Below are 14,382 nucleotides of genomic sequence, written 5' to 3' on the forward strand. Positions count from 1 at the left end.
GCAACTTCTTTCTTAACCACTCACTTTTCATTTGATTAGAATTATATAAACTTCTTCTTCAAACCAACTCCATTTGTTTGTCTTTCGATTTTCAGAACAATTATTTTAGTTTCTTTTTTCACATTAAGATACACTAATTATTGCTGTGGCTTGAAAATGTGCAGCATGACTAGCGTGTATTCGAGACAACAACAACAGTCCAATGAATTTTCACAAGTGGGGTCTGGATTGGTTAGAATGTACGCAACCTTTACGTTATCCTGAAAGGGTAGAGAGATTGTTTCCGATCGGTTAAAAAAGTGTATTTAAGACACGCTTCAACAATTAAAAAAAAGAAGGAAATAAGGTATATTTCAGTATTTGTAATTAAATATTTATACATATTTAATAATTTTTTAAAATATAAATACGTAATCTAAATAAAAATTATTGGGTTCTTAAAAGTAGTCGAAAATATCTTTTTGCCCCCTTAATATCCAAAAGAATAGAGTAGTCCACTTGAGGAAGTTGGGAGGCATGACAAATGACTACTTATATATTTGTTATACCTTTTTTATATGAAGTATCTTGGTTGAAAAAAATAAATACTTTTTTTGGTTCAAATATTGGACCACCAATTGAACATACAAAATTTGAATGAGTGCCAAAAGAAAATAACATAGTCATAATTCATTAGCAAGACTGATGTCATTGGAAAGTTGTATCAAATTTTTTTTATGTTTATGGGCAACTATTTTGATAATTGAAAATCTTCTGGTTTTGATTTCGTAATTGTTAGAATCTATCAGAAAAAGTGACGGAGATAATAAATAGTAGGATGTGCTACCCTAAAAAAATTATCTATGATTATTTCTTTAACATGGAAAAGAGTAGGTGCACCTTTTGTAAACGTGACAAACAGAACAAAGGGATAAGGAAATAATGCAAAAATATCATCTTCCTTGAAAGCTGAGATATTCCCAAATGATTGTTTGTTAAACCATAAACTCTTTTTGTTAATGACGTTTAACAATTAATCAACTGCTTTCTTTTCTTGGAAAAATATTTTACATCTGAAAAGCAGAATATAGTGAATAAGTAAATCTAACGTTTACCAAATGTAAAGTCCCATCAAAACGGGAAATACCTAAGCTACCAACCTAATCGCCAAAATAAGTCAAGATGTAATCATCAAACAAGTTGTTTGTACACTAAATCACGATTTTCAGGTTAATCTAATCAATTTTATCATAACCAACTTCCACATTTATGCTCTTACCAAACTAAATCTACTGCCGACTAACTACGTTCCAGTTCCACATTGTTATTCATAATTTCTCCACTTGTTTTAGTTTGCTATTGCCATATATATGGCTTTTTTCCTTTTTTGTCCGCGCAAGAAACTATTTATATTTGGTAGCAAAAAAAATGTATAAAATTTGTATAATTTTTGTATATAATATAGAAATGTATATATATACAAAAAATATACATTTTTTCGGCTATTATTTTGAGAGCGACTATACAATGCCATTTTTCTAAGAGATTTTTACCTAGCTATACTATATTAAAAATTTATTTACCTATGTTTTCTATGTTTTGCAGTTTTTAATAAATATCTAGGTTTTTCTTACAATTTGTATACATTGCTTCTTAAAGGCTCCCACCCCATTATTAGTGCCTTCAATTAAAGGATTCAATTACATCATTTCCTCTCTTTTTTACCTTCTCCTCTTCTCTCTCCTTTTTTTTAAAAATCAAAATCCCTTAATCTATGTCCAGAATCTTCATCTTCTCTCTTCACCATTGCCTACAACTTTATATTATTAAAAAATATTCATAAATTATATGATAACTGTATCATAATTGTAGTTGAATTGTATCAGATACATCAATATCTAAAATACAAATGTATCATACTTGTATCACAATTGCATCTAACTTGTATCTGGTACATTAATACCCAAAATAATACATGATACAATACTAATAAATTAATATACAATTATCATATTTGGGATACAAATTGTAAAATTCGTCATGAATTTACAACTGCTCGTAACAATATATAATGAATATATAATTACCATACATTTGTAATACAATTCCTGCAAGAATTATGATATATATACAATTATAATACAATCGCGATACATTTCTGAAAAATTGTAATACAATTATGATCTTCATTTTCCTCAAGTTTCAATCATAACTCTACACTAAAAATTTAATATAATAGCATTATAATTGTATTAGTATTGTAACCACAACTTACCCACAACTTGATTGTAGAGCAAAATTTTGAATTTCTTCTATATTGAGATTTTGGATGATTGAAAGAGAGAAATCGGATATCAAATGCTTTGGAAGAAGAAAGAATTTGCAATTTTTGGAGGATAACAGTGGATGATTGAAAGAGAGAAATCGGATATCAAAACCTTTGGAAGAGGAGTGAGTAAGCGAGATTTTTGGGTTAGAAAGATTTTGGGCATTAGTAGGTAAGAGAGAATTCTTACAGTGAGTAAGTACAAATTTGGGTAATTGTTAAAGAAAGAGAGAAGATGTTTTTGTAATCCTTTGGAAAAGGAAGAGAATCTTAAATGAAGGGGGATTATATGTAACTGATACATTATATTTAAGGTACGTTACATTTACTCTTTTTTATGATTTTGTATAAAACTAGTAAATATAGGTATATAAAGTAATTAACAAGAAACCTCAATAAAAGTAGTAAATAGGTTTCTATTATAGTATAGCTAGGTAAAAATCTTTTTTCTAATAACGACAATAACAATGGCTGTAAGCCTGTTAGAGGCCAAGCCCAACTATTAATAGCCGAAAAGGCTACCGCTTGTGAAAAATAGCTTAAGAACAACGTCGTCAATAGTGCTCCCTTTGTTTACCAAAAAAAAAATGAACCTATTTTCTTTTTATATACTTTCAAAAAGAATGATTCGTTCCTAAATTTTTAAAAAATGTAACTTTAAACTTTTCATTTTATAAGATGATTTGTAGTCACACAAATATCCATGGATTATTCTGGACCACAAGTTTCAAATGTCGCGTTCAGTCAAATAAGTTCAAACAAATTGAAATGGAGGGAATATGAAAATTCTAGCGCATGATTTTAAGTTCAAGGTTGATAGAATAGTATTTCAAGAGTATTTAGGACTATCCCGATAATTGAGGAATTTATTACCCTAATAAGTTTTTTTTTTTTTTTTATAATTGAGGAATTGTCCACTCTTACTGCTTTTAGTTTAGTTTCTTGCCGATATTACCCAATATTTTTTCAACATGGACTGAACCAAAGGCCTAACAAATGGTAATTGTTCCTCCGCCCCCGTCTACCTGGCTATTTCCGGCATTCAGGGAAGGTTTTTGCCGTCACTTGCGACATTAGTACTACTACTACGCAAAGTATTTTTTCTATAATAGATAAATCCTGAGAATTAAAAGTTTAAAGATCAAAATTTGAATTTCTCCACTGTTCACAAGAGATAACAGAAAAGTCATTTGAATATTATGTTGGATTTCTTTGCATTCCTTCTTGTTTAATGGCTCCGGAACCTGAATCTTCTTCTTCGGTTTCTTGTAAACCTCACACCTTTGGGAGAAACAAATACTCCATATCTCTATTGGCTTCTGTTTAGTACCAAAATTTACAGCAAAATTGTTAGCTGTTTCTTTCCAACACCAGCTCTCAAATTTCATAATCATGACAGTTAGGAAAAAGCTGTCATTGCTTCGTCTTTCTGTTAGTTATTCGCTGCTTCTTCTAAGTGTAATCCATCTCTCGTCGTCCCATCTCCACTTCGGTTCTCCTGACTTCAAACCCAATTCTCTTACCCTTTGCACAGCAGAGTCCATTGAGCTAACTGTTTGTATTGAACAAAAGTCCATGGTTTCTGTTTCCTCCACTGAATTCCAAATGTCTTGATCAAGAATGCTCGTTGGGGAGCTTGTAACAGAATCTTGATTCGAATTGGATGTTTCCTCAAGAAATGGATGCTTGAGAAGTTCTTTAGCCGTCCATCTTTCTCTTGGATCTCTTCTCAAGCATTTGCTTAAGAAATCCTTTGCTTGTAAAGACAGAAACTTTGGAATTTGGGGGGATTGCCCTGAAAATGCAATTTTGTAAAGCAATGAAGCTGAATTAGTCACATTAGTCCAAGGTGATCCACCTGTGGCCATTTCAATAATTGTACATCCTAATCCCCATATATCAGCTGCAAATCCCTGTTCTTCCCCACGCGCCACCTCCGGTGCCATAAACATCGGCGTGCCGCCAATTGGCTGGGCGGATGCAGCAGCGTCCCTCTCCGCCTGATCAACCCGCCTAGCACAACCAAAGTCTGCAATTTTGGCACCGGTTTTACCTAACAAAATGTTGTGTCCCTTAATGTCACAGTGTACTACGCCTCTTGAATGTAGGTACTCTACTCCTTGCAGAATTTGCTTGGTATAATACCCGATTAACGACTCGTTGATCTGACCACCCTGTTTCCGGATTTCATCAGTAAGTGTACCGTCAGACATGTACTCCATCATAAGATTAAACATGAATTTGTCGTTCTCCTTTGTAACATCATACCCCTTGTAGCTAACTATGTAAGGGGAACTCAATTCGGACAAAATTTTCTGTTCTTTTTGCAAGAACTGAGACTGGGATAATTCCACTGACTTAACAGCAAAAATCTCGCTGGTCCAACGTGACTTAGCAACAAAGACGGCGGCGGAAGAGCCGTGGCCTATGGTTTGGCCTCTGGTCCAATCCATTTTAGAAGAAGAAAATTGGTTACAGCAAACTAGGAAGTGTAAGAAGTTTCAAAAATGAATTCTGTTTATGGTTTTTGAGAAGCTGCAAGAAGGTATATATTAAGTACTTTATAAGCATGTAATAAAGTGAATGTTCGAAACTCCAAATTGGTTGGTTAGACTAAGGTTGCCACTCTTTTTTTCTCTAATAATTATAAAAAGATTGCTTTAACGGAATTTACAACGTGGCGAAATGGTTGTCGCAATTCGGCAGCTTGATTAGGCTGGAGGGTTACCATTACTTGGCCAATTGGGTTTGCCACGTCGCAAGATTTTGCATAAGGAGGTGGCGAAGTGCATATCAATTTACCCAAAAAGAAACAAGTGCATCTCAATTTAATATGTTTAAATTTTCAATTTATATTTGATTGAAAGAAGTTAGATTGGGTAAATTGAATTAGGATCCTTTGTTTTGCATAGGATTTACTGAACTTTGACGATTAAATTCAGGGGTTGAGGAAGGTGTTTGATGAGTATCTTGTCATGAGAAAGTTGAAAACCAACACCACATGCTGCTGAATTCTTGGGAATATTCCACATTTTGGTAGGCATTGAGTTCAAGTGGAGTTTGAACTATTTCACTTGTTACATGTGTATCCACCAAATTTACTATAATACTTAAATTCTAAGAACGGGACAGTTGTTTCAGTGTGATTTATAGGTCAAGGGTTCAGTCACTAATATTTGTATTAGGTAGATTGTCTATGTTATACCCTTTGGGAGTGTGACCCTTCCCTAACCCTGTGTGAACGCGAGATACTTTGTGTACCGAATTACCTTTTTTTAAGAACCGGAAAAGCATCAAGTCAATCGAAAAAAATGGCAAATTGTAGAATTGGAAAGTCTTTAAATTCTTGCGGAAAATACAGGAAGTGAAAAATTAAACTACGCTTCCAGGATTATAATCATTTTTATAATCTTGAAAATATTTAATCCTTCAAAAATAGACAGTGTGTCACGACTCAAAATTCTCAGCCTCGGGATCGTGATGATGCCTAATATTTCGCTGACTAGGCAAACTAATGTTAGAATAATTTTAAGCCATTTTTAAACAAATCAACTTAACTGATGCCAATTAAACTGAAATAACTGAAATAAAACAGAAATAAAGTGCACAAAGTCATAATAAACGAAATATCTAAATACAACCCCGGATCTGGTGTCACAAGTGCACGAGCTACTAGAATAATACAAATAATGGTCTGAATGAAAATAAAGTTGTATGAAAAGAATACACAGTTAGGATAAGGTAGAAGGGAACTTTAGGGCTGCAAACACCGAGCAGCTGTACCTCAAATCTCCATACAATAGTCCACTCGATCAATCTACTGATCGCCGCTGTGACCGATATCAAAATACGCACAAGACGTGCAGAGTATAATATGAGTACAACCGACCCCATGTACTCTATAAGTGTCGAGTCTAACCTCGGCAAAGTAGTGACGAGGCTAAGACGTGTCACTTACAATAACCTGTACGCAGTATAATAATAATGGTAGGAAAGGAAAATACAGGGAAATAAGGCAGTTAACTCATGAAAATAACTCAATCCTTGAAAATCAGTAAAACCAGAAATACCAATCTTCAGAACCTCGTACGAAAACACCGAAAACAACATAATACAATAAGGAATACAAAACACACAAACCGTTGTTGTCACGACCCCGGTTCGCCCTCCGTGAACCATCGTGACGGCACCTAGTCTCTACGACTAGGTAAGCCTAAATTGCGGAAGATAAACCAATTTGCGGAAGAAAATAATTTAAAATAGAAATAGAGTCATATAACAACGTTTAAAAGTGCCGCTCGGCATACACAATATAAATCCTCAAAACTAATACATTTTTCCAAAACCCGAAAACCCATGAATCCACAAGCCTTGGAATGTCTACCAGTGTCCAACTCCAGAATATCTAACAAGGAAAAGGAAATACAAAAGGGCTAATATAATAGGGAGAGTAGAAAGGGACTCCTCGGTCTGCGGACGCGACAGATATACCTCGAAGTCTCTAGAATAGTTGCTTCGCCTCAAGGGTGATAGGACTAAGTCAAGGTACCTGGATCTGCACATGAAAAACATGCGCAAAAAGGACATGAGTACACCACAACAGTACTCAGTAAGTGCCAAGCCTAACCTCGGTCGAGTAGTGACGAGGAGTGTCAGGGCCCTACTGAGGTTAAATAAAATATAAAGTTCAACGGTGTAGAACAGAACAATATAAATAAGTACAACAATAAAAGTAACACAAGATATAAATGGCAACAACAACTATTACAGAGACAAGGTAAACACAGAAAGAAATACGGTTCAGCACCAAAATAACAATCAGGGATCTCCCAGGATACCGTCCTGTAGTCCCAAATCTACATATCCAATGGATCTCCCGGGATCCCGTCCCGTAGTCCAACTCATAGTGCGCGAGGATCTACCGGAATCCCGTTCCGTAGTCTCAAATATAAATACCCAATATTGGGGGAATTTACTAGGTGCATTCCCGTAGTTTCATATAACTATGCAGGGGGATCTACCGGAATCCCACATCCGTAGTCCCAAAATAAACAGACAAGGGGAACTACCAGAATCCCACATCCGCAGTTCCAATGTAAATACACAGCAACAACAGGAAAATATTCAGAAATGACAAATTTCATATTACAGCAAACAAGTAATTCTATCCTAGCATGCTGCACAGAATTCAGGTAAGGCAGTTTGAGAAAGTAAAGCATTTAAGCCACTTAGACATACTTTCCTAAGCTAAATACATGCTTAATAGTGCAAGTAGTAAAAACAGGAAAGGAAACATACTAGTAATTACTTAATGAAAACCAGATTTCCAACAATTAGCACAAGCATGCACTCTTTACCTCACGTACAAGGCATTTCAATTACCAAATATACCAAATCCTAAGGGGAAGGTCCCCCACACAAGGTTAGGCAAGACACTTACCTCGAACCAGCTTAAAATCAACTCGAAATCACGTTCTTGCCACGAGTATTCGACTCCAAATGACCCAAATCTATTCAATTCAATTGCATAATGTAAATAACACTTCTAGTAACTGATCTACAATTAAATTCTAAGCTAATATACGAAATTAGGTAAAATAACCAAAATGCCCCTCGGGCCCACGTCTCGAAATCGAGTAAAATTTATATTTTAAGAATCCTCACACCCTCACGAGTTCATGCATACCAAAATTATCCAAATCTAAGGTCAAATTCCCAATCAAAAGTCGAATTCTACGTCTAAGAACTTTCTTCCAACTTTTCCCCAATTTTTCACCTCCAATCCGAAATTAAATGATGAAACTAACTATAGATTGATGGAATATAATTAGAAAGGGTTAAAGAATTGTTACCCAATGACCTCCTCTTCAATTTCCTCTCAAAATCGCCCTCTCCCGAGATCTTTATCGAATTTCCAACTTTTGAAACTAAACCCTCGAAATTTCATATTTCTGCCCAGCTATTACTGCATCTGCGGTCAAGGGACTGCATCTGCAGTCTCACTTCAGCGGAACAATGGCCGCACCTGCAACCTTTCACTTAAGGCCAGCTTCCGCATATGCGACTCCACATCCGTAGATGTGGTACCTTTTCTGCGGAAATTCTACCGCTTCTGCGGCTCCTGTTGAACCTCCCCATTTCCGCTTCTGTGACCAGAGAGCCCCTTTTGCGGTGCCTCACCTGCGGTCCCACACTCGCAAGTGCGGTTATGACAGAAAACCAGTAGCCTGCAACTCCAAACTCCAAAATCCTTCCGTCAACCATCCGAAATTATCCCGAGGCCCCTAAGACCTCAACCAAAAGCACCAAAAAGTCTAATACTACTGTCCAAACTTATACCAATCCTTAAAACACCTAAAACAACGTCGAAACGACAAATCAAACACGGATTCAAGCCTAAGAACTCCAAAACTCTAGAAATACGCTTTCGATCAAAAAGTCTATCAAACCTCGTCCGAATGACCTGAAATTTTGCACACACGTCACATTCAAATCTACGGAGCTACTCCAACTTCCGGAATTCCATTACGACCCTTGGATCAAAATCTCACTATCAGACCGGAAACTTCAAAATTTGACCTTTCGGCATTTCAAGCCTAAATTAGCTACGGACCTCCAAAACACAATCCGAACACGCCCCTAAGCCCTAAATAACCTAACGGAGCTAACAGAACTATCAGATTTCCATTTCGAATCCACCTTCACACTGCTCTGACTACGGTCAAATTTCCAACACTTAAGCTTTCATTTAGGGACTAAGTGTCCCAAAACTCTCCGAAACTCAAAATCGAACATCCTGAAAAATCAAAATAGCAAAAATAAACACGAGGAAAGCAGTTAATAGGGGATTAGGGCATAAATTCTTAAGACGACCCGCCGGGTCGTCACATCCTCCTACACTTAAACATTCGTTCGTCCTCGAACGAGCATAGAGACATACTTGAAGTAGTGAAAAGAGGAGGGTAACGACTGTGCATATCTTGCTCGGTCTCCCAGGTCACCTCCTTGACCATATGACCTCGCCACTGAACCTTTACTGATGCAATGTTCTTTGACCTCAACTTTCTAACCTGCCTGTCCAATATTGCCATTGGATCCTCAACATAGGATAGATCCTTGTCCAACTGGACTGAACTGAAATCCAACACGTGCGACGGATCACTGTGATACCTTCGGAGCATCGAAACATGAAATACCGGATGAACTCCGGCCAAGCTGGAAGGTAAGACAAGCTCATAAGTAACCTCCCCAACATGCCTCAATATCTCAAAAGGGCCAATAAACCTCGGACTCAACTTCCTTTTCTTCCCAAATCTCATAACGCCCTTCATAGGCGAAACCCAAAGCAGAACCCGCTCTCCAACCATATAGGAAACATCACGAATCTTCCAGTCTGCGTAACTCTTCTATCTGGACTGGGCTATACGAAGTCTATCCTGAATTATTTAACCTTCTCCAAAGCATCCTGAACCAAGTCTCTGCCCAATAATCTAGCCTCACGCCGCTCAAACCAACCCACCGGGGATCAACACCATCTCCCATATAAAGCCTCATACGGTGCCATCTGAATGCTGGACTGATAACTGTTATTGTAAGCAAACTCTGCCAATGGCAAAGAACTGATCCCAAGACCCTCCAAACTCAATCACACACGCATAAAGCATATCATCAAGAATTTGAATAGTGCGCTCGGACTGTCCGTCTGAGGGTGAAATGCTGTACTCAACTCCACCCGAGTACCCAACTCATGCTGAACGACTCTCTAGAATCATGATGTGAACTGAGTACCTCTATCTAAAATGATGGAAACTGGAATACCATGCAGACGAACAATCTTCCGGATATAGATCTCTGCCAACCACTCCAAAGAATAAGTAATACACATAGGGATGAAGTGAGCAGACTTGGTCAGCCGATCCACAATCACCCAAATAGCATCGAACTTTCTCAAAGTCCGTGGGAGCCCAACTACAAAGTCTATGGTGATCCGCTCCCACTTCCACTCCGGAATCTCTATCTGCTGAAGCAACCCACCCGGTCTCTAGTGCTCATACTTCACCTGCTGACAGTTGAGGCACCGAGCTTCAAGTCCAACTATATCTTTCTTCATCCACCTCCACCAGTAGTGCTGCCTCAAATCCTGATACATCTTCGTAACATCCATATGAATAGAATACTGCGAGCTATGGGCCTCCTCCAGAATCAACTCTCGAAGCCCATCAATATTGGGTACACAAATCCGACCCTACATCCTCAATACCCCATCATCACCAATAGTTACATCTCTGGCATCACCATGCTGAACCTTGTCCTTGAGGACAAGCAAATGAGGGTCATCATACTGCCGCTCCCTGATATGATCAAATAAGGAAGACCAACAAAACCACACAATCTAGAACTCGACAGGGCTCCAAAAGATCCAATCTCACAAACTGGCTGGCTAGGGCCTGAACATCCATCGCCATAGGTCTCTCCGATGCTGGTAAATAAGCCAAACTCCCCAAACTCTCTGCCCGACGACTCAAGGCATCAGCTACCACATTGGCCTTACCTCGGTGATACAAAATGGTGATATCATAATCCTTTAGCAACTCTAACCATCTCCTCTGGTGCAAATTTAGATCATTTTGCTTGAACAGGTGCTGCAAGCTCTGATGGTCAGTATAAATCTCATAGGGAACCTCGTATGAATAACAACGCTAGATCTTCAGGGCGTGAACAATGGAAGCTAACTCAAGGTCGTGGACATGGTAATTCTTCTCATGTATCTTCAATTGTCTGGACGCGTAGGCAATCACCCTACCGTCCTGCATCAATACCTCTCCGAGGATAATCCTCAAGGCATCATAATAGACCGTATAAGACCCTGAACCTGTAGGCAGTATCAAAATTGGGGCTATAGTCAAAGCTGTCTTGAGCTTCTGAAAGCTCGCCTTACACTCTTCCATCCACTAGAACAGATCACCCTTCTGGGTCAACCTGGTCATAGGGGCTGCAATCGATGAAAACCCCTTCAAAAAACGACGGTAGTAACCTGCCAAGCCAAGAAAACTACAAATCTCTGTAGCTGAGGATGGTCTAGGACAACTCTGCACGACCTCTATTTTCTTCGGATCCACCTGAATACCCTCACTCAATACCACGTGGCATAGGAATGCCACAGAGTCCAACCAAAACTCACATTTCGAGAACTTAGCATATAACTTCTTTTTTCTTAGAGTCTGAAGCACAGTCCTCAGGTGATGCTCATGATCTTCCCGACTCCGGGAATACACCAGAATATCATCAATAAAGATAATGATGAATGAGTCAAGATACAACCGAAACACACTATGCATCAAATGCATAAAGGCTGATGGGGCATTGGTTAGCCCAAATGACATAACAAGGAGCTCGTAATGACCATACCAAGTTCTGAAAGTAGTCTTTGGGATATCTGGCTCCCGAATCTTTAATTGATGGTAACTTGAGCGCAAGTCAATCTAAGAAAACACCCGTGCACCCTGAAGCTGGTCAAACAAATCATCAATACGAGGCAAAGGATAACAGTTCTTAATTGTAACTTTGTTCAACTGGCGATAATCAATACATATACGCATAGAACCATCTTTTTTCTTCACAAACAAGGCAGGAGCATCCCAAGGTGATACACTGGGCCGAATAAAACTCTTATCAAGCAATTCCTCTAACTGATCCTTCAACTCCTTCAACTCAGGAGGAGCCATACGATACGGAGGGATAGAAATGGGTTGACTGCTCGGTAATAGATCAATGCCAAAATCAATATCTCTATTGGGAGGCATGCCCGAATGATCAGCTGGAAACACATCGGGAAAATCCCGTACTACTAGGACTGAATCAACTAAAGGGGTATCAATACTGACATCTCTCACATACGCTAAATACGCGTCACACCCCTTCTCAACCATACCCCGAGCTTTAAGAAAAGAAATAACTCTACTGGGAGTGTGATCTAAAGTACCCCTCCACTCAACACACGGTACACCTAGCATAGCTAGCGTCACGATTTTGGCGTGACAGTCAAGGATAGCATAATGGGGCGACAACCAGGCCATGCCCAAGATAATGTCAAAATCTACCATGATGAGCAACAATAAATCAGCTCTGGTCTCAAAACCACTAAGAGCAACCAAACACGACCGATAAATGCGGTCCATAATAAGAGAATCTCCCATAGGAGTAGAAACATAAATAGGGGAACTCAAAGAATCCCGAGATACACCCAAATGCGAAGCAAAATAAGAAGATACATAAGAATAAGTGGAGCCTGGATCGAATAGAACCGATGCATCTCTGTGACAAACCAGTATAATACCTGTGATGACAGAATCGGAGGCAACAACCTCGGTACGGGTAGGAAAGGCATAGTATCTGTCCTGGCCTCCCCCTCTAGGGCGACCTCTACCTCCATGACCTCGACCTCTAACTGGCTGAGCAGGTGGGGTAGCAACTGGAGCTATAACCATGGCCTGAGAACTCTGCGGGGCACGCTGTGGCTGAGAAGTCTGTGGAGGTGCACCCCTCCCAAGTCTAGGGAAATCCCTCACCATATGGCGTGTGTCACCACAATCAAAACAAGCTTCGAGAGGACGTGGTGGTTGCGATTGGCTCAGGCCAGGTCTACTGGACTGACCTCTAAAAGCACCCCGCATAGGAGGCGCGCTAGATATTGGAGGTGCATAATAAGGCTCCTGAGGTCTAGGAGGAGCTGGAATACCACTGGCTGCTGGAAGAGTTGAATGAACATGGCGACTCATATTACCCCTACCATGACGACCTGCTGCTGGGGCACAAGCACCAGAGAAATGGCCCGACTCTCGAGACCTCTTGGCCTCCATCTCCTCTCTCTCCCTAGCATGCATACCCTCAATCCTCCTAGCAATGCTCACCACTTATTGATAAGAAATGTCCATCTCCAACTCACGATCCATGCTAGACCTGATGCTGGGAATAAGCCCCTCAATAAACCGGCAAACCCTCTCGCAAATAGTAGAAACCAAGGCTGGGGCATGTCTAGCCAAACTAGTGTAACAGACAGCATACTCTGAGACAGTCATAGCACCCTGGAGCAAGTGCTCAAACTCTGTGCGCCATACGTCCCTGAAGCTCTGAGGAACATACTCTCCCAGGAATAGATCTGAAAACTGAGTCCAAGTCAGTAAAGCAGCCTCATCCGGACTATCTAACTCATATGTATGCCACCACTCACCGGTGGCTTCTCGAAGCTGGAAAGTAGTGAAGGAAACCTTGCTCGATCCTGATATACCCATGGTTTGGAGAATGCGGTATCACTCATCTAGAAATCCCAGAGCATCATCCGATGCTAGACTGCTGAAAACAGGAGGCTTGTACTTCTTGAACCTCTCAAGCCTCAGCTGCTCATCCTCGGAAGCCGCTGCCCTGTCCTCGGGCTGACCTTAGACTGTAGGCTGTATAGGAATAATCTTAGGGACCTGCTCAACATGCACTCGCTGCTCAGGAGTGTAGGCGGTGGTAGTCTGTGCTCCTCCCCCGGCCTACGATGTAGCTACAGCAAAGGGAAGCAACCCTGCCTGAGCCAAAGTGGTGTACATGCTCATGAACTGTGCAGAGACTCCTGAAGTGCTAGAGTAGTAGTAGCAGTAGGCGTATCAGGTGCCTGGGTAGTGGTACCTTGATGGTAGCTCGCGTAGGTGCTCTGGCTGCACCACGTGCGCGTCCTCTGCCTCTACCTCGGCCCCGACCTTTGATGGCTTCTATAGGAGGTGTGGGTGCCTGATCATCTTGGGTAGCGCGTGTCCTCACCATTTGTGAGAGAATAGAAGATAGAAGTTTAGAATGGTGATGTCCAAAATATCGCACAACAAGGAAATCAAATGAAGTGGAAATTTTCCTAACATTTACATAGCCTCTCGTAGATAAGTACAGACGTCTCCGTACCGATCAGCGAGACTTTAATAAATTGGCTTGTGATTCATGACTCCTATGAACCTAGAGATCTGATACCAACTTGTCACGACCCCGGTTCGCCCTCCGTGAACCATCGTGACGACACCTAGTCTCTACGACTAGGTAAG

General features: G+C 39.9%; 1 protein-coding gene across 1 annotated transcript; it reads right to left on the reverse strand.

The window, feature by feature from the left end:
- Window positions 1-3,434: 3,434 nt before the first annotated feature.
- Window positions 3,435-4,877, reverse strand: LOC104229939 (mitogen-activated protein kinase kinase kinase 17-like). Its single transcript, XM_070150830.1, has one exon. The coding sequence runs from the start codon at window positions 4,756-4,758 to the stop codon at window positions 3,742-3,744; it is 1,017 nt and encodes a 338-aa protein (XP_070006931.1). The 5' UTR covers window positions 4,759-4,877; the 3' UTR covers window positions 3,435-3,741.
- Between the last annotated feature and the right edge of the window lie 9,505 nt (window positions 4,878-14,382).

This window comes from Nicotiana sylvestris, chromosome 7 (assembly GCF_000393655.2).
Source record: "Nicotiana sylvestris chromosome 7, ASM39365v2, whole genome shotgun sequence".
Taxonomy (NCBI): Eukaryota; Viridiplantae; Streptophyta; class Magnoliopsida; order Solanales; family Solanaceae; genus Nicotiana; species Nicotiana sylvestris.